The 19988-nt window shown below is 41.6% G+C and overlaps 1 protein-coding gene across 4 annotated transcripts in view; it reads left to right on the top strand.

Annotated features, from left to right (window-relative positions):
- The window catches only part of LOC115355085 (kinesin-like protein KIF21A), a 56121-nt gene that overhangs the window by 32255 nt on the left and 3878 nt on the right, over positions 1 to 19988 (top strand). For 2 of the 4 annotated variants that reach the window (XM_030045741.1, XM_030045739.1), the window contains exons 8-35: positions 333 to 528; positions 657 to 846; positions 994 to 1057; positions 1419 to 1622; positions 2561 to 2608; positions 4545 to 4605; positions 4729 to 4843; positions 5338 to 5526; positions 5686 to 5885; positions 6467 to 6574; positions 7301 to 7369; positions 9374 to 9519; positions 9643 to 9787; positions 10130 to 10324; positions 10519 to 10620; positions 11536 to 11701; positions 12691 to 12711; positions 13770 to 13827; positions 14215 to 14269; positions 14943 to 15121; positions 15844 to 16032; positions 16381 to 16413; positions 16618 to 16754; positions 17059 to 17143; positions 17253 to 17342; positions 17470 to 17628; positions 18210 to 18327; positions 18797 to 18967. In XM_030045741.1, coding sequence (XP_029901601.1) covers positions 333 to 528; positions 657 to 846; positions 994 to 1057; positions 1419 to 1622; positions 2561 to 2608; positions 4545 to 4605; positions 4729 to 4843; positions 5338 to 5526; positions 5686 to 5885; positions 6467 to 6574; positions 7301 to 7369; positions 9374 to 9519; positions 9643 to 9787; positions 10130 to 10324; positions 10519 to 10620; positions 11536 to 11701; positions 12691 to 12711; positions 13770 to 13827; positions 14215 to 14269; positions 14943 to 15121; positions 15844 to 16032; positions 16381 to 16413; positions 16618 to 16754; positions 17059 to 17143; positions 17253 to 17342; positions 17470 to 17628; positions 18210 to 18327; positions 18797 to 18967 — 3493 coding nt within the window. The remainder of the gene's footprint in view (positions 1 to 332; positions 529 to 656; positions 847 to 993; positions 1058 to 1418; positions 1623 to 2560; positions 2609 to 4544; positions 4606 to 4728; positions 4844 to 5337; positions 5527 to 5685; positions 5886 to 6466; positions 6575 to 7300; positions 7370 to 9373; positions 9520 to 9642; positions 9788 to 10129; positions 10325 to 10518; positions 10621 to 11535; positions 11702 to 12690; positions 12712 to 13769; positions 13828 to 14214; positions 14270 to 14942; positions 15122 to 15843; positions 16033 to 16380; positions 16414 to 16617; positions 16755 to 17058; positions 17144 to 17252; positions 17343 to 17469; positions 17629 to 18209; positions 18328 to 18796; positions 18968 to 19988) is intronic. The other 2 variants (XM_030045743.1, XM_030045742.1) reach the window with 2 other exon arrangements.

Raw genomic sequence — 19988 nt, 5'->3', positions numbered from 1 at the left:
ACTTTTGAGGGCAGAAAAGAGAACAAACAAACTGTTTTTTTTTTTCTTGTTGATGGTGCTAAAGTGCAGCAGTGTTGCAGAAGGCATGCTGCATCAAAAACATAAGCAATGGTTAATATGATATTTAGCACAGGGATAGGACATGTATGTCTACTCTGTCATATGCAGAATGAACCATTGCATGCATTTTTAACACAATATGTATCTACCCATTTATGTTTTAAAATATATTTATTTTCAGATCTTTCATGTCAATAAGGGAGACCAGTGATTATTCAGTGCTTATCCAGGGCTATTTTATGTATTGCTACTCCATGTTTCTCTTTCTCCAGTCAAACGGTGATGATCGCCTGCATCAGCCCGTCAGACCGGGATTTCATGGAGACCCTGAACACGCTGAAGTACGCCAACCGGGCCAGAAACATCAAGAACAAGGTGGTGGTGAACCAGGACAGGGCCAGCCAGCAGATCAGCGCCCTGCGGACGGAGATCGCCCGCCTGCAGATGGAGCTGATGGAGTATAAGACGGTGAGCCGATGGAGGGACGTGAAAAGAATACGATAAAGCGTGGATTTTGTTTTAGTGCCAATTTATTCGGAGTTGAGGGGCATTTGAGCAGAGCAATATTATTCACATCTCCATTTGTTCATCTCCAGGGTAAGCGTATGGTGGGTGAAGACGGCATGGAGGGCATCAACGACATGGTGCACGAGAACTCCATGCTGCAGACGGAGAACAACAACCTGCGGGTGAGGGTGAAGGCCATGCAGGAGACCATCGACGCCCAGAGAGCCAGGCTCACCCAGCTGCTCAGCGACCAGGCCAACCAGGTTCTGGCCAAAGCAGGTGGGCACTGCACCTGGGCTGCTGCCTCAGTGAGATCAATCTATAGGACAACACTGGGAAACCACAATGCATAATCTAAATGTACAAATAAAAAAAAGGGGGGGGAAAGAGCAACTGTGTGTGTTAAAGTGATGCCTCCTCTTTCAGGTGAAGGAAATGAGGAGATCGGGAACATGATCGAGAACTACATCAAGGAAATCGAGGAGCTCAGGTTTGTTTTTTTAACCGATGAGCGGCGTTAATGCCGATGGGAAATATTTTGATCTAAAGTGATAAATTACAAATGTGAAGTTATTATTACACAGCATTTGCCAGGCATCAAGCTCAAGTGCTTGTAATCACAACATCACATTTTAATTTATTAACCGCCCGTCAAGCCAAGCCACTCAGCACACACACTCCATCGCTGGCACCACTGATTCATTGTGTTAGTAATTACACACACACATTCAAATAAATATGAATCTATTGGCCATAAATGAACTATGACTGTAACACAAAGTTTATTATATTTTTGTCTAATTGTAAAAAGTGTATAAAAGTAATTTGTTCCGATGAAATTTGTTCCTCAGAGCCAAACTTCTGGAGAGCGAGGCTGTGAACGAGAACCTGAGGAAGAGCCTGTCCCGGGCCGCCGCCCGCTCCTCGCTGTACGGGGGCCCCGCCTCCTTCAGCCCCGCGCTCCTCGCCCCCGAGAAGGAGGCCAGCGACATCATCGAGATCGCCAAGAAAAACCTGGAGAAGCTCAAAAAGAAGGAGAGGAAGAAGAAGAAGAGGTAGAGTGGGGAGTTATGTTTTTATTTGGACTTAGCCACCGCGGGTCTTAATGCTTGTTGCCACGGCGAGAGAGAGCGCGGCCTGTTGTGTTGTGGGTAATTATCTGTTGGCTCGCTGCCTCTTCCTGCTAGTCTTAGCAGTTTAGGCCCTGTTTTTTTTTTTTTTTTTTAATGGAGCGTTTACTGGATTTGGACAAGTTGATGGTGACGGCTGTTAATCGTAATGACAGTGATGGTTGTCCAACAGGCTCACACACGCTGAACGATTATACACCCTTTTGTTGTAAACGTGCAGGTGTGTGTGTATGCAATCTGAGCTCCGCACATTAGAGGCGTGGAATCTGTTAAGTGACTGTTAAATTTGTTGAAAACATAGAAAGCCTACACCTTGAAATACAGTCATGCACACTTATTTTTTATATCCAACCCCCCCTAAGTCTTTGGAATCTGGATGCTCAAGCACTGATTGTTATATAATGTAACAAAAATAAATGCAAATACACACATGTGAAAACTTACAAGAGGAGAAAAGAGAAAAAAAAAAAAGCACACAAAGTCAGTGACCTTTTTATTGTAGCTCTTTTAACCATGACAAATATGACAAAAGTTTTTTTTTTGTTTTTTTTTTGTTTTGTTTTTTACATTTGTGATGTTTGCCATTTTTAGGACTTTAGTGTGTTAATGTCGTGGTGTGTTTGTCATTTTCATTTCCATGCATTCAGTATTTGGAGGTGCTGTGTCTGTGACAGTCTCTGCATTCACTTGCTCGCTGCTCTCTCTCTCTCTCTCTCACTCTCTCTCTCTCTCTCTGTCTGTCTGCTGTCTTGTAAACTTCCCTCACCTGCCCTCACTGTCGCCGCCTGTCTATGCCACCTCTTCCTCACCTCAACGTCCTCATCCTCATCTTTACCCCCTCCCCCTTTTCCATCTCTCCAAAGACTGAGGCGATACGAGGAGAATCACCACCAAGAGCTCTTACATGCCAGGTTTGCCACGTCCCGTCCAGGATTGGGTCAAAATATGATCGAAAACTGATTGAATCGCCTCTCTGGGGTTGATTGATTTTGTCTAGCACCTGGGGAACAGTCGGACGGTCCCACTGGTGCCGATCCTGTCTGTGTGTGCAGTCAGGACAGATTGAAATGTAACTGAGGGGAGTTCAGTTGATCATTGACCCACGTCTGAACCCGAACCTCCTTTTTCCAGCGTTCCCAAACTAACTCTCCTCTCTAACTTTGACCTGCAGGTAGTTAACAATCCTGGAGGAAGCCCGTCTTTTAACCAGCTCTTCCCCCCCTCTGTCCCGCCTGGTTTCACCTCTGCTCTGTGTCAGGGACGGCACACACACCGCAAGAGACTGATCAGACCTTGTCCTCGTTTGTGTCCCAATCAAAATTAGAAAATGGTGGAGACTCCCAGACAGAGTTTAAATAAAGCCAGGACTATGGCTGGGCAATATATCAATATTATATCAATATCGTGATATGAGACCAGATATTGTCTGGGATTGTGGTTATCGTAGTATTGTGACATGGTGTAAGTGTACAGTAAGTTAGATTATGATACTTGGGTGCTGAAATGTAGGCTCAGTCTTACAAAATGAAATTGTAAAAATGTATTGCAATTCTGTAATTATTGTGATGTTGTAAGTATTCAATATTAAGTGATTTTGGACGAAATGAAGGACTTTCTTAACTGACAAATATTGTAATTTAGGCATAGATTTTGGAAAAACATTTGTAAAAATGAAATAATTAACTAAATAAAGAAAAGTAACATAAAAATAAACAAAGATAATTAGAATATAAGTAACAATAAAACAATAAGGATGTTACATGCTATATGAATTTAATTTATTTATATTTTGATACAACACTGATTTAAATGATTTGATTTAAATTAAGGACATAATATCAACCAAAAAACAACAACAACAACAATAATAATAATAATAATAATAATAATCACGATTTGTAATTGCATTATGTTATTCTTTCCATCCCCAATAATTATTTTTTGAAAGGACCAATAGTGACCCCTAAAATATTGTAACAATATTGACATTGAGGTATTCAGTCACACATGTTGTGATATTGATTTGGTCCGTATCGCCCCGCCCCGGCCTGGACGGCGCCTTGTTCTGGTGGTTTTGGTAGAAACTTTTGCTGAGAAGCCGTCCTGCTTTGGTGTTTTGTTCTCAGAGTGGAGGCACCGGCCCTGCAAAATAATAAAGACACTCAGGGCAGACTGTTATTTTAGTTATATTCCCCCTGCCTTCTCACATTTAATATCAACAAGCCGCTTTCCTTCCATAAAAATGAACATATCAGCAAATGTAAGAGCAACAGTGAGCTGGCTGTCAGTTCAGTATGATAGTGTAAAAATGTACTTATTAGTTTAAAGCAATTAAAATTAGAGTTAGTTTTTCCAGCATTTTTGTTTATGACTAGCCTCAGTCCCTGTCTGGGAAGCACCCTGCACATTTTAGAGACGTGCACAATTTGGCTTAAAATCGTACAAAATTTCCTTTGCTTCCATTTCAAGAGAGCCAGTTTTCAAACTTTGACCTGGATGACAAACTCTCGTAGGTCGTGAGCCTGGCGGTGTGTGGCAGCCCGTCCTCTGTAATGAGTTTGTAACCTCAGTGAATCATGGTTGCATCACTTGTATTTGTCCGTGCTGTGATACTGTCAGCGATGTCGCCCCAGGCAATCACAATGAAATGATTCACTAACAACTTGTTTTAGTGCGGATGATGATTCTAATCAACGGTGATTACAAATCCCGCCCTAATCCGATGTACCGTGTGAGGAAGGTCGTTTGCATGTACCTTTACCTGTCACTGTTGTGAGTTAAAATGCTCTTAAAGGAGACCTGACCTATGGAAGCCTCTAGTCATCTAACGGTGGTTTCCTCCTTCAGTGTGGTCAAGGAGGAGGTGCCAGACAACGAGCAGGAGCAGGGCGCCGAGGAGGCCGAGGGGGTAGGTGGACGATCACATTGAGATCGTTATTTAAAGATGTTTGTCACGGCAGTCACACAATGCTGAGTGAGGATTTCGTTTGTGGTAATGAATCTGTGTGTGCGTCCCTTTTGTGCACTTCAGCAAGAGGCCAGCGACCACGAGGAAGGCGAGGACGCGGAGGGAGAGGAGGAAGACTTCGACATGGAGGGAGAGGACAGCACAGAAGAGTCTGACTCTGAGGAGCTGGATGAGAAAGGTAAAGATCTGACCCCGTTTCATCAATCACTCTGTTTTTGGAGGATCTTCGTCAGCAACGCTTTCTTTTCTGGTCAGTTATTGAGCTGTTCATTTCTTTATTTTCATTTTCAAATATGCATTTTTCTTTGATTAAATCCTAAGGTGATCATTTTGCATTTGTTGTGAGACAGTAGCAGACACTACTACTTTTAAGAATATCTGCTCTTTTTTCTGATGTGATTTATGCATGTTCTTTCACTTATATGAGATGTGTGTTATGGTTATGTAGCGTTTGTATGTTTATGTCAAGATGAGGTCCTACAACCTGATACCTGCACTATGTAATAAAGTGAATTAAGCTCTATGAGGGCAGTTGTTCACCAACTTACTGATTTTGATTTTATTTTGCAAAAACCAGCACCTTTGAATGAGCGTGTGTTCACAACTTGAAAGGTAAACCTGTTTGTGTGTGCGTGCGTGTGTGTGTGCGTGCGTGTGTGCGTGCGTGAGCAGAGAACGTGCAGGCGGACCTGGCCAACATCACCTGTGAGATCGCCATCAAGCAGAAGCTGATCGACGAGCTGGAGAACAGCCAGCGGCGCCTGCACACACTCAAACAGCAGTACGAACACAAGCTGATGATGCTGCAGAGCAAGATCAGAGACACACAGCTGGAGAGGGACAAGGTGCTGCACAACATGGGTAAGAGCACACATGTATTCATGTCAGTGTGAAAATGTACTGGAGGGAAGTCATAATTTTGTTCTTGGTTTCCAGATCAGCATCAACAGGATGCAACGCTTGTGGAATGAGAGGTTTGGGCTTGAAAAATACAAATCGTCCCTCTTCTGTCTCCTTCAGGTTCGGTGGAGTCGTGCACGGAGGAGAAGGCCAAGAAGATCAAGGCGGAGTACGAGAGGAAGCTGAGCTCCATGAACAAAGAGCTGCAGAAGCTGCAGTCGGCCCAGAAGGAGCACGCTCGCCTGCTGAAGAACCAGACGCAGTACGAGAAACAGCTCAAGAAACTGCAGCAGGACGTGACCGAGATGAAGAAGACCAAGGTAGAGTTACGCAAAATGCAACCATGTACTCCCATAGAAACTAAAGGAAAACATGATGAGGTAATTGTGTGATAAACATGATAAAGACTGACACCCACACTCACACATCATAATTCATGGATAAGGAAGCAATACATAGGTAACAACAGTAAGAAACTCAACAAATCAACATGTGTTACAACTGTTGGCTGAATATGTTTGCATAAATAAGTTGTGTTCATTCTCATTTCATATGTAAATTATTTTGTCTTCCTTTGCTGTGTCATGTTATTTTTTTTATTTTTTTTAAACAGCCCATTTTCCCCACAGGAAATCATTGATGGTTCATTGTATTAGATCAAAAATGCACTACTATGCTCATGACAAGTAGTTTTTCTGTAACAATTAGATAAGGAAACACACACACACAAATAGAAGCATAACAAAATATGTTTTTTATAGCAAAAAGCTATGGGTTAGTTAGTTTTTGATATTATCACACGTTGTAATGACGCTCAAATCACTGCATCACATCCAGCAGGACACCTGATCGGTAAGGGTTTTTTTGTGCTTTAGTTGTCTTATCTTGGTTTGTCCACCAGGTGGGGCTGATGCGTCAGATGAAGGAGCAGCAGGAGCGGAGCAGAGCAGCCGAGTGCAGGAGGAACAGAGAGATCGCCTCTCTGAAGAAAGACCAGCGGCGGGCAGAGGTGAAGAGAGAAATAAAGAACATTATAAGCCAGAAACAGAAATCCCCCACCGGGCTGAGGTGAACTGGAACAACCAGGAGCCTCACTTTGCTGCAGTAGCTTCTGCTCGCTCTACATTATTTATGTAATTCGTCCTGGCCATGTTGTAATAAATGAAACTATCACTGGGTTAAGTATTGTTTCATTTTCAACCAGGATGCAATTTACTGAACATTTAAACTAAATAATAGCCTGTTACTAATTATGAATTTAACTCAAACTATAAAAAAAAAAGTGTACTAAAAACAGTACACTGTTAACTACACTTAAATACAGTTAACTACATTTAAATACATAATAATTTGATACATCTTATCTAAATTTGCAGAAAAGTGAGACTTAAGACTCTTCCTAGTCATCTTGTTGCTCCAATCTGTTTTCATTATGTTTACATTTGGTTTTATTATTCATGCATCATAAATCCACTGAGACTCGGTGTACCTGTCTTTACAGGCTTGCATAAAATCTTTAAGTTGAAAAATTCATATTGCATAGTGTAAAAATGGTGTCTTTGGTATAAATGCTGATGGTGGCAAGAAAAAAGCCTGAATTAATGCATTTTTAATATTTAATGCATTTTTGTTCAGTTACTGGAGGACATACTGTACCCAGATTTTTATTTCTGCTGCATCACCGTAGATGACAATGATTTTTTTTCTTTGTGTTTTTTTTTTTTTTTTCTAACAGCACCAGCTGAGGCAGCTTGAGGCCCAGAAGAGACAACAAGAGCTGATCTTACGCCGGAAGAATGAAGAGGTGAGACACTTGCAACCTGCAATGCAACGTTTTCAACATGGCGCACGGTTTGTTTCACAGTCATGAATAAAATTCCAACCAAGCAGATGAAAGTTAGGCGTTTTTTTCCAAGTCGCTGTGCCAGGCGTGCAGTCCAGCTCACTTGGAGCAGTTCAGGCTTGGCTTTAACAGTTGTGGTGGACAGGGCAGATGGCAAAACTGCATCTGGAATACACTCTGCTGTCAGCGCCAAACCTGGTCGATCTGATGCCAGCAACACCCTTCACTCCTGCCAGCTCATTCGCATATCACTCCAAAGACAAATGTTGACTAGATTTTGATGCTAAAACACTACAATGAAAAGGATTATGTATGTTTTCCTGTGCAGAAGACTTGGCTTTGATTCCAGTTTGTCTCTCCTACATCAGCAGTTCTCAAAATGATCATGACTGACAGCTAGTAGAGGGACAAGGCATTGAATTGAGGGCTGCCAGAAAAAAACAGGACACAACAGCGTTTTATGTTAAACGCTTTGCTCCATTTCCCCTGAAACTTCCTTTTCTCCTCACTGACACAACATTTTTTTTGCCTGATGGTCCCGGCTCCTCCATCTCACTCACTGGCAAACGTACCTATAATGACGACAAACTCTGCACATTAGTCCAATCATTTTATGAAAAAACCTAGGACAAATTGCAAGAGAAGCAAACTCAACTGATTTTGTATCCTCAGTTTGTCCTGAGTGAGGGTAAAAAAGTCCCAAGGAATCCCATCGGTAGAAAGTTTTGAAAATCACATATGTATGACCACATATTACCAAAAACACCCTTTTTAAACACACAGGGGAAAGGGGTTCAAAATTTTACTTTCAGATATCACTATAAAAATTCACAAGATGATTACACACACAAAGACAAGAAAAAAAGTCAATTACAAGTTCTTTGAATTATTCTGTTTACACATGCATATCACACATTATCTGATTTGATATGCGCTAATAAGGAATGTAAGGAATAAATGCCAGAACAGATATTTAAACAATGAATTAAAAGGTTACTATATATATAGTAACCTTGAATTAAAAGGTTACTATATAACAGTGAATTAAAAGGTTACTATATATATAGTAACCTTGAATTAAAAGGTTACTATATAACAGTGAATTAAAAGGTTACTATATATATAGTAACCTTTTAACCCTATAAAGCCTGAACTATGAAAGAATTAGCAGAAACTTCCAATTTTTTGAAACTGAACCCTTTATTTAGTCCTATAACAATATATATATATATATATATATATATATATATATATATATATATATATATATAAAATCAAAAAATATGTTACTACAAGACCTTTCTGGTGTATGATATATGATATGTACTTGAAGTGCCAATGTTATGGTCCAGGGTGAACAGGGGAAGGGTTCAAAGGTATACAACAGTATTTTGGTCAAGTACTGATTAAACTGAAAACAAAAAACGGAATTGAAAATGTGTATCATATATGATACAAATGGCTTTATAGGGTTCATTTTCAAAAATTTCCACCAGTGGGATTCCTTGGGACTTTTTTCCCCTCACTCAGGACAAACTGAGGATACAAAATCAGTTGAGTTTGCTTCTCTTGCAATTTGTCCTAGGTTGACCCCAATTTTGGCCTAAAATTACTGGACTACATGGGAAAAGTTAGCTTTCAGTGCTTTCTGCCAGAAAGGCTGTCTCACCGAACCCTAAGCCTTCTGGAAGAAATAGAGAGGAAATAGAGACACTCTCTGGCAGAAAGCTTCAAAGACAAACTTCTCCCACCACCAAGCAAAGTCCTTGTGTGATGCTGGTTGGTTTAAAACTGTATTGGAGCTGGTCAAAATATAACTCACGCATTTCATGTCACCTTAACTCATCGCGGGTCGCCAGAAGTGTTTCCGAGGGCCGTCATTGCCTCACGGGCTGCACAGCATCAATCTAATCCACCATATACAGAAGTAGCATCTGTATAATGAACTTTTTTTTCCTGTATTAGGTGACAGCCCTGAGGCGCCAGGTGAGGCCGACCTCTGGTAAGGTGACCAGGAAGGTGAGTTTACCTGATGCGCTCCAGGACCCGTCACACCGAGGCGCCCCGGGGCGGCCGCAGTCCTCCGGAGCAGCACCCTCCAATGGAGCCAGGTGGGCAATCTTAAAAAGAAATCCTACTTTGAAATCTGTGTTTGTTTACGTTTATATTTTACAGTCGGTAGTTTAATGCTCCACGTGCAGCTGTCCTCATGTCAGTGTTCCTGCGCCCTTCAGGAAATCCCCAGTGCGGATGGGCAGCACGTACTCCAGCAGGACCGCCAGGGCCAAGTGGCAGTCACTGGAGAGACGCATCACTGACATCATCATGCAGAGGATGACCATTTCCAACATGGAGACGGACATGAACCGACTGCTGAAGGTAACAACTCATATTCCTACCGCAGGCTCGCCATACACATGGAAAACTCAAGGAAGAAGAGGAGAAAGGAGGAGAAAGAGACACTGGGAAATTTGGGGGGAAATATGGAAGTTTGTTAAGGAAGTGTTTTGGTATCTTTTGCTCCAGCTGATGAAGTGCTTAAAATTAAATTCAGCTGCTCATGGATTTAGCTATCATCAGATAACGAAAAACTCCAAGTAACGCATTTCCTATTTACACCCAGTGTAGCATATATTAAAAAAAAATATGACATTTGACCCCATCCTCCCTTCCTGTCTTTCATTGCTCCTCTCACCTATGCCTCGTCTCTCTCCTCCCAAGCAACGCGAGGAGCTGACCAGACGCAGGGAGCGCCTGTCCAGGAAGAAGGAGAAGATGGCGGTGGACGGGGCCGACGCCGACCGCTCCCTGGCCTCCCTGAGCGAGGAGATGGAGTCACTGAGCGCCAACATCGACTACATCAATGACAGCATCGCCGACTGCCAGGCCAACATCATGCAGATGGAGGAGGCCAAGGTAAGAGACATTTCTAAACAGCTTTTTTCTCCTAGTAATAATCATTAGTCAGATCCAGAAACGATAGATCAGCAATGAAAATAATTGTTAGCTGCTCTATAGATAACACACTTTATTTATACAACATGCTCTGACAGGTTATAGTTTTGTGGTTCAGCTTCTCACAATGCCATTTTCTTGAACGTGGGATGCAGGAGGAAGGAGACACAGTGGACGTTGCCGCGGTGATCAGCTCCTGTAACCTATCAGAGGCTCGCTTCCTCCTGGACCATTTCATGTCTCTGGCCATCAATAAGGTATCTGCCGCCCCCGCGCCTTCGTGGTCTGTGTTTGTATCTGTACAAGTGGTCAGATCAAGAGCTTCTCTGCATGCAGCTGATTCAGCTCGATAACTCTCTGTCGCTGCCGTCATAATAATAATTTTTATTATGGCATAGACGTCTGTGCCCAGCATTTCAACTCAAGGTGGGTTGTCTCAGGACTAAAATCCAAATCCAGCTCCAGTCCAGTCAGTAGAAAGCTGTAACACACTGAGGAGCTCCTGACCGATATACCCAAGTTGGAAAATGACATTTCTCAAGTGTTACGTGCTGTCGGTAAAATGCCTTGATATGTCCTAATGGAGAAAAATGGATTTTATTTAATGATCCATGTCCACATTGTTCAGGAAAAGTAATTGATCCAACACTTGCAGTTTGTCTGAATCTGCATTCACTTGTGTGGCAAAGTGAGACTTTCCACTTACTTGTGTGTGATCTTGATTGCATTTTGCTTGTACATTATTGCTTGTCACAGCAGTTGCATCTTATGTTTGCCCATCTTTGTTCTCTCTCGAAAAAAGGGATTGCCAGTTTGAACGAACTGGAAGTGTCTGATTAAATTAGGTTTCAATTAGATTAAACGAGATTGAAATGAGATGGATCAAAGTTAATTTGCTCCATGGAAGAACTGGGTCAGTGCAGCAGCAAAGCTCTTTACACGTCGGTTCAAATGCAACAAATGAACTTGAGAACTTAGACTGAAAATACATAAAGCAAAACAAAAACATGTTTTTCCACTTCTGCTGTGCAAAAACATTAGAGGCATGGCTCTGTATCTTTCAACCCGGGTCATATTAAAATGCTGATTACCATAATTTACAACTGAACGTAGCACAGTCTCACAGCTGAAACTCACTGCTGTGCTGCATTTTCGTGTCTGGTCTGGGTCAGGGTCTGCAGGCGGCTCAGAAGGAGTCCCAGGTGAAGGTGATGGAGGGCCGGCTCAAGCAGACGGAGATCAACAGCGCCACCCAGAACCAGCTGCTCTTCCACATGCTGAAGGAGAAGGCCGAGGTCAACCCGGAGCTGGACGCCCTGCTGGGCAACGCCCTGCAAGGTGGGACGCCCCCGGAAAAATCTGCATGGAGACAAGGAGCATGTCACACACAATCATCTTTTCTTTCACCATGTGGCTGCACTTTATTTTGAAGGCTTTAATTGCCTTGACAGGAATCCAAAAAGAACACTGCAAAAACGCAAAATCTTACCAAGATTATTTGTCTTATTTCAAGTCAAAAATGTCTTATTTCTTGTCAAAATATCTCATTACACTTAAAATAAGACATGATCACCTCAGAAGTAAATTGTTTTTAGACAATTTTCACTTGTTTCAAGTGAAAATTCACTTGAAACAAGTGAAAATTTAATTGTTTCATTGGCAAAATTTGCCAGTGGAAAAAGTGACAATTCACTTGAAATAAGTGAAAATTAGCTAGAAACAAGAAACAAATTTTGCCAATGAAACAAGCAAATTTTCACTTGTTTCAAGCAAATTTTCACTTGAAACAAGAGACAATTGTCTAAAAACAAGTTACTTCTGAGGTGATCATGTCTTATTTTAAGTGTAATGAGATATTTTGACTAGGAATAAGACATTTTTGACTTGAAATAAGGCAAATAATCTTGGTAAGATTTTGAGTTTTTGCAGTGAACTGATAAAGTAGTTTGTTGCTGTTTGGAATATATTCTTTGATATTAATTTGGCATTTACTTGAAAATCCCAAAGTGGTTGATTTTCCTTTTCTTTTGCTTTAAAAGTCTATATGCATATATGTCAGTAAATTTCCTCATCTCAGGGACCACTTCAAATTTGTAACGATCAAAACTGAAATTTGTCTTTCCTTTCTTCCTTTCTTAATCCCTGAGTCCTTATTGATATAAAAGAATGTCTCAATCAAAATGAGCGTACTAATCTTTTACTGAATAGCCTGTGAAAGGAGAAACAAGCCTGTAAAATAAAGTGTGGCCATTTTTTTTTTTCCATCTTTGGGTTTGACTTTGATTTGGTTTCTTTTTGTTTTCTCTGTTGTGTTGGTGTGAATTCAGAGTTAGGTTACCTGTCCGCAGGTGAGTAAGAGATGCATAGCAGTGTGTCTGTGTTTGACAGAGCATGGCAGATGCACACTACAAGATTTCCGCCAAATTAAGACCACATTAAATGTAACTGCAAACATAAAACCAAACCCCCAAAAAAGCCCCCTAACCCTCTTGCTACTTTTTTCAAGCAAAACAAGATATTAAGAATCAAGGTTACTTACGACATCGCTTTCTTGCCGACCCAAGAATAAACTTTGACGTGAGGATTTTGTCAACCCGGCCAGTTAAAAGTTTGCCTTGGAAAGCTACATTGAGAAATCTTGTCGTGTGTGTCCACCCTCAGCCCCACTTTCAGACTAACCCGGTTGAAGTAACACTGCCACGGCCTGCATGAGGCGTGTTGTTTTACCCCGTTACCCCACCTGCTAGCAACGTCCACTCCATCAGGCTGGTGGTTTTACTAAAATGTAGGACCAGAGCTGCACCGGGACTCAGCCCTGGAGTGTGGCGAACACTGTCTTCTGTCTGTGTCTGTGTCTGTGCATCTGTGTGTGTCTGGATGTCTCCTTCCACCTGTTACTTTTGATCAAACATATGTGACTATTATCCAAAAATGTTATTATGTAGGCAATTTTATTTCGTACAGCATTCTCTCTATCATATGTTACCTCTCTCTCTGAGTTCAGACAAACAAATCCACAAATCACACAGTGTAGCTTCCAGTTGTCACACTAATGACCCCTGATTGACCCAGTGACCCCCCCTCCTCTGTCTAAAACTAAACCTGGCGACCCCTGACCTTGTAGTTGTTGTGAATTGTTGAAACTGTCCCCCCCCCTTTGTTTTGCTGCAATATTTGCAACAGCATGTCCTTGGCGAAACTCTCTGAACTGGTTTCCCCTCTCTTGCAAAGCAAAGCAAAGTAGGAAAAAGGGATAATTTTATAAAGAATATATACTCTTCAGTGTCATTACGCCCCCTGGGAAAATATATATGTAGGTCTGCACTGTGCAAATCCAGTGAGATGCAATCAGTTTTCAGTTTTTCTTGATGTGTGTGTGCGTATGTGTGTATTTCTCTTGGTACAGAGAATGGAGATGACAGCAGCAGTGATGAGTCCACGCCGAGTCCGGCCACAGAGGGCAGGTAAATATCGATAAATGACTGGACGTGGAAATGGGTGGTGATTTCAGTTGTTGATTGAATTTCAGATACATTTGATATCATCTTCGCCGAGCCTGCACTTTGTATTTTACTTTTTAGTTCTCAAAAGCTGATCATGTTAGCATTCGTTCCCAGTGTGAGTGCAACTTTTCAGAAAGTTGCTGAACCGTAGGAATTAATGGAATCAGAAAACTTAATTCTCTCTTTTGTTCTAACTGAATAATGTATGAAATATTTCGTGTTCCTTTTTCCTTTCCTTCAGCAGTTTTATCTGGGTCAAGAAAAATGCTGCAGTATATAGATATAGTTTCCATTGCTATTACTATCACAGCAGTTGTAACAGGTCGAGTTTTCCTGACTTTGTTTTAGCACCTTGGCATCAGATCTGATGAAGCTTTGTGGTGAATCCAGGCCCAGAAGTAAGGTAGGTCCTGCACTGTACACAACAAGTCTCCTGTAAATTCTTTTTCAAGTGCCATAAAGACCGTTTTAACTCAACTGTATTTGACACTGTAGGATAGTAAATATTTTGCATGTTGCAGTATATCTCAGAAACATATGTTCAGATATAAAATATGTTTATATGTTGTGGAAAAAAGTTTTCGGACACCCCATGCATTTGTGAAATATTGCATTAAGAATCACTCTTAGGTCTTCAAGTGCAATTTCTTTTAGTACAGTCACAGCCAAAATACTAAACAAATCCTAAAAAGCCATTAAAAACTAAAAAAGGTCGTTCTGTTTATTAAAAGACACAATTTTTGTTGCCAAGCTTCGTGTCTATATAAAGCCAGCACATTTGAAAGTTCTTCAGATGACGTTAGTTTTTCTTGTAAACAATAAACAAAAAAATATAATTTGTATTTGTTTGTATCTGTCTACTGCAGCCACACCTTTTGAAACACAAAAAAGATTTTTCCACAAATATTTCATGATAATATTTGAGATTGTGTAAAATTTTAAGGGTGTCCGAAAACTTTTTTCCACCACTGTACTTTTGTTTACTACAACTTTTCACCATATTCCACAGTAGTTAGTTATGCACTAGCATGCGCCTGTGAGTCAGTTGATGAGCGAGCCGTTCGATTGTCCCACAGGCTCGGAGGCGGACCACCACCCAGATGGAGCTGCTGTATGCCAGCAGTGGCGATCTGTCCTGCGAGTCCCCCACCGGCGACTTCTCCGCCCCCCTGCTGCTGGAGGCGCCGGCCGACCTGCAGCCTGACCGCGAGCAAGCCGTTTCCCCGACTGCCATGTCTGCCAGGGCAGCTGGCATGTAAGTGCCAAAGTTATCATTCACTGTGCGAGACACACATCTGACAGCAAGTCTCATTGCAAAATGCCATACATGCATTTTCAAAAAAAGGAAAAATTGTAAAAAAAAAAAAAAAAAAAAAATGTAGCTTTCCTGTCACAGAGAGGAATGTAGACTGCAAGATGGCAAAGTGATTTATAAAGTATCATTAAACAAGGTTTGAGTCTGTAAAAGTGTTGGTCTTTTGCCAGCCAGGTCCATAATTTGCTGACTGTGTTTTAAAAAGTGCTATAAATTATTTTTTATCTCTCAAGCTTTTAGGCCTGCAGAGCTCACGTTTTGGCAAAAACTCAGATTTTTCTCTTTTTTCAGCATTAACACCCTCAGAAACAGTTGCTTAGCCTCACTTTTTCTCAAGCAGTTTGTTGTAATAGGCTTTAAATTGTGTCACGCATGTGACATGCATTTGATGCATTTGTTTTATTTGTTTTTATCATTTTATTTATTCTTTTCATTCTTTTTTATTTCATTTATGTTCTTAATACCATGTTATTTGAATTTTGGGTGGTTTTTTTTCTTCCATGCAAAGCACATTGTATTGCATTACAAAATATCCAATATAAATAAAATATGACTGACTGATTGATTAAATCACAGAGAGTCAGAAGCAATCAGCTTCAGCCTCAACACAGGAAGCCGTCTTGGAGATTTTCTCTCCTCGCTGACTTTCCATGTTTCTGCAGCTCTGGCTCCAGGTCTCCGACAGGGACAGAGAAGAGGTCACTGGAGCGCTCGCCGCTCACCCGCAGGAAGGTGCAGGACAGAGGAGCCACACCCACACACATCCCGGCGCCCACACTGACATCCACACACTCGCCTCCGGTTGGCACAGCAGAGCCAACCAAGACCAAAGGCACCGACTACAAAACGCTGTGAGTCTGAACCATCCATCAGCTGCAGGATAAAGATGCTTTTCATGTGCAGTGCTGGACACTTAAGCCCATGAATCCATTTAAAGAAACCACAGTAGCTGTTAGCTGTCTTATAAACACCAATACTCTTCTTTGTAAAGATAATGCAAAAGGATAGGCCTCAGTTACAGATTACAGCTGCAGTTCCTGTTGCACCTTCACTTTTAGATATGATGTCATATTTTGATGAATGTTCGCTCCACGTTTGATGTTTTTTTGGCAGCATACGTTCCATGTAATTGTAATTAAATAAGTTTTCCTTGGTATGTTTTTGCTCATCCTTATATTGTCTCCTTTTGTGTATTACAGGCTGGAGGAGTCACCTCTGTTTGAAGGCCACAGGTAGTGCTCATCTTTTCATCTTGTTACCTGTCTGCTTTATGATTGACCTCTTATCATGCAAATTTAAAAGTGTTTCCATTACCAACTTCATAATTTATCTGTTAACTTTATCATGCATCTATTATGTCTATTCCTTTATTATTATTACTTAGCATGGGCAGTTCAGGTGGTAGAAATTAGTTCTTTATCCTATGTGTGTCGCAGAGGTGTGATCAACCCCGTGGCGGCCCCTAAGAGCAGCCGAGGGGCCAAACTTCAGTGTGTGTACGTGGCCGAGGGACACACCAAGCCAGTCCTCTGTGTAGATGCCACTGATGACCTGCTCTTCACAGGATCTAAAGGTAATTCTTCGCTTCACAACAGATCTCATAGGATCCAACAAAGCTGACATCAGCCTGTGAACGTCCCAATAAAATGGACAATATTTGAATTTCTAATTTGATCATTGCATTCATTTTGCAACTGATGTTGAATTCTGTAGGTTCATAATAAAATTGAAAATTGTGTGCAGTTGAGAGTATATTATAGATTTCTTTCAAATTACTTTGCAAATGCTGTTTTTCGCCCATTCCTCAAACAGCGCATGTAGACTTCTATCTATGTGTGTGTGTGTGTTCTTACATACTTGTGTGTGTGTGTACTCAGATCGAACATGTAAGGTGTGGAACTTGGTGACGGGTCAGGAGATCATGTCTCTAGCGGAGCATCCCAGCAGCGTCGTCTCAGTCAGGTACTGCTCCCCTCGGCCTCATGCTGACCTCAAACGTGAGGATTTAAGTTCCATAAATTTATCTGTCTTCAATTTGTCTGTCTGTCTCCTTTTGTTTGTTGTTCATCAGGTACACCTCCAGCCTTGTCTTCACTGTCTCCACTGCTTACATCAAAGTCTGGGACATACGGGACTCTGCCAAGTGTATACGCACACTCACGTAAGTACACACACACACATTCATGCCTCCAGCTGTAACCGCAGCTGGACGTTGCTGTGAGTATAATGCAGTAGTGACCTCGTGTTCACTGAGTGTATGCAACCCTGGTGTTCATTTTGTCGCTCAGGTCGTCAGGCCAGGTGAGTTCAGGCGACAGCTGCTCGGCTGTGAGGAGTTTAACCATCCCACCAGGAGAGAGCCAGATCAACCAGATCGCCCTGAACCCCTCTGGCTCCTTCCTGTACGCTGCTGCGGGCAACGCCGTGCGCATGTGGGACCTCCGCAAGTAAGCCCACATACACAAGAATACTGTTTCATGGATAAGATAATGAAATCCAGATTGGAGTTTTAGTTGTACAAACATTGCTCTGGAGGCAGAAATAACCACAGTTTATCTGGCTTAGGTGAGACCAAAGTCCAGTGAAAAAGGCAAGGATTCCCTGGAGTTAGGGTTAGGGTTACCTTTGGAAAAAAAATATCTTCCATGGCATCCCCCAGCTTTGACTTCAAAGCATCCCTTTTGGAGGGCTAAGGGTCAGAGTCATTATTTCTGCCCCCAAAGCAGCTCAACCTCTGAGAAATGTCTGTTAAGCTCCAGTCTGCCAATCAAATCTTCCCAGAATATCAAAAATATTATTTATTGTCATTGTCAATAGCTGCAGCAGTAGCTACCATGAACTGTAGCTGTCCAAGAACCAGTGCCAACCTCTATGACTGCAAGCATTTGTCCTGCTGTAAGCAAGGGACCGAGATTCTTGAAGAAAAATTAACTTTCACTCAATACTTTAAAGTCCATCAATAAAAGAAATTGTGGTTTGTATAACTTACTAATATTAATAAAACTAAAATGTGTCTTTTCTCCGTCAGGTTTGTGTCCACAGGGAAGCTGACGGGCCACTTGGGACCGGTCCTGTGTCTGACCGTGGATAAGTTGGGGACCGGACAGGACGTCGTGCTCACTGGCTCCAAAGACCACCATATTAAAGTAAGGGACACACACACACATACACATACACACATATATTCACACTTCACATAAATCCGCTATAACAGATAAGAATGTAATTGATAAATGATAAGAACAGACTGATAAAAATGTAATTGGACTGATGAATATATTATTAAATTATAACTTGTGCTGATAGAGACGGTGGTGATTTAGCGAAAACACACTTGATTTGATATAATCACCCCTGTGTTTACCCAAATGAGCTCTCATTCTGCTTCAATCAAATCAAATGTGTGTTTTAATCAAATCACTCCTGTCTAATAAAACTACTTTGTAATTCAAGAACAAATTTATCCGTTCATTTATCATCCCTTTTTTTCATCATTTGCTTCTGTGAATTCCACCTGGACACCTACTTGGAGGTGCATATGAACTAAACCAGTAAATGCTATAAACTAACCACCCAGATATGTGTGTTTTTGTGTGTGTGTGTGTGTGTGTGCAGATGTTTGAGGTGGCCGAGGGCTCCCAGGGCAGCGTCACCTCCAGCCACAGCTTTGACCCGGCCCATCAGGACAGCGTCGAGTCTCTGGCCGTGCACGGAGACGTTTTCTACAGCGGCTCCAGAGACTACTACATCAAGAAATGGGACCTGGCCAGCAAGCGCCTGCTGCAGGTGGGCTGATATGATCTCGGTTTAGGAGGCACATTTTCACTTTTCAGGGTTCGCTCTTGCATAGAAGTTGAGGAGCTGTCAGCATTAGTCGCCCCGGGGAGCTGCTGTCACCGCCGTTTCCCCTCCTCGCAGCTCCTGGTGTTGATATGCAGAGAGCTAAAAGAGGCTGTTGACGATACAGAATGAGAACAAAGATAAGCTGGGTCTATTTTTCTTTTGTTTGCAGAGTTTTAAATTATAATTTTAGGAGCCTCTCTAGATGAGAGTAAATAATTTGTTCACCAATAACAATCTCCAATATGGGAGTGCTCTACGAAAGTGAAACATCATAGGATAATGGACAGAAAGAAGACTAAAGAAAATGTAGCATACACCTTTGAAAACTGCAGCTGACATACTTTAATTCACAGTCCAACTCGAACCTTCAACAAAACCTTTTCATCAAAAGCTGACCTCTGATTTCCATCTCAGACAAATTGCACACTTCTGGCATGTTGTGCACTTTTTGACGAGCCAAATTTGTGCAACTGTGTAATTTATGCTTTTCAAACCGCACGTTAGCTCACTGAATGTCCAAGGACCCACAGGAAAAATATAATATATTTCTCATTGCTTCATGAACATGGCTTTCGGGATCTTGGAAGATCAGCAGGTTTGCTAACAAGGTTACTTCAGTAGTTGCAGGCTTTTATGGCAAATTTGAACTGATGGTCAGCTAAAACACATTTTTTTATACTTACAATAGTGTCTCTGCATGTAAAAGATGCTACATGACTCATACTTGGGGTTGAAAAAGGTTTTGTAGGTGCTGCCCAAAAATGTCAACTTCACATCAAGTCTACTTTAAAGAACCCAAAGGAGCACACGGTTTAAATTTTACTTACAGATGCAAGGACTGACGTTTGAATATGTACTGTGTCTTTATCAGAGTTTATGTTATGTTGGACTATAAAATGTGCTCACTGTGGTTAGAAAGTAGTTTTCCAACTAGCAGCAAGAGTGCTAGGCTTGATAATATCAG

The sequence above is a fragment of the Myripristis murdjan genome, chromosome 23, assembly GCF_902150065.1.
Source record: "Myripristis murdjan chromosome 23, fMyrMur1.1, whole genome shotgun sequence".
NCBI classification, from domain to species: Eukaryota; Metazoa; Chordata; class Actinopteri; order Holocentriformes; family Holocentridae; genus Myripristis; species Myripristis murdjan.
Note: the sequence above shows the minus strand (reverse complement) of the source record. Positions and strands in the feature narration are given on the sequence as shown.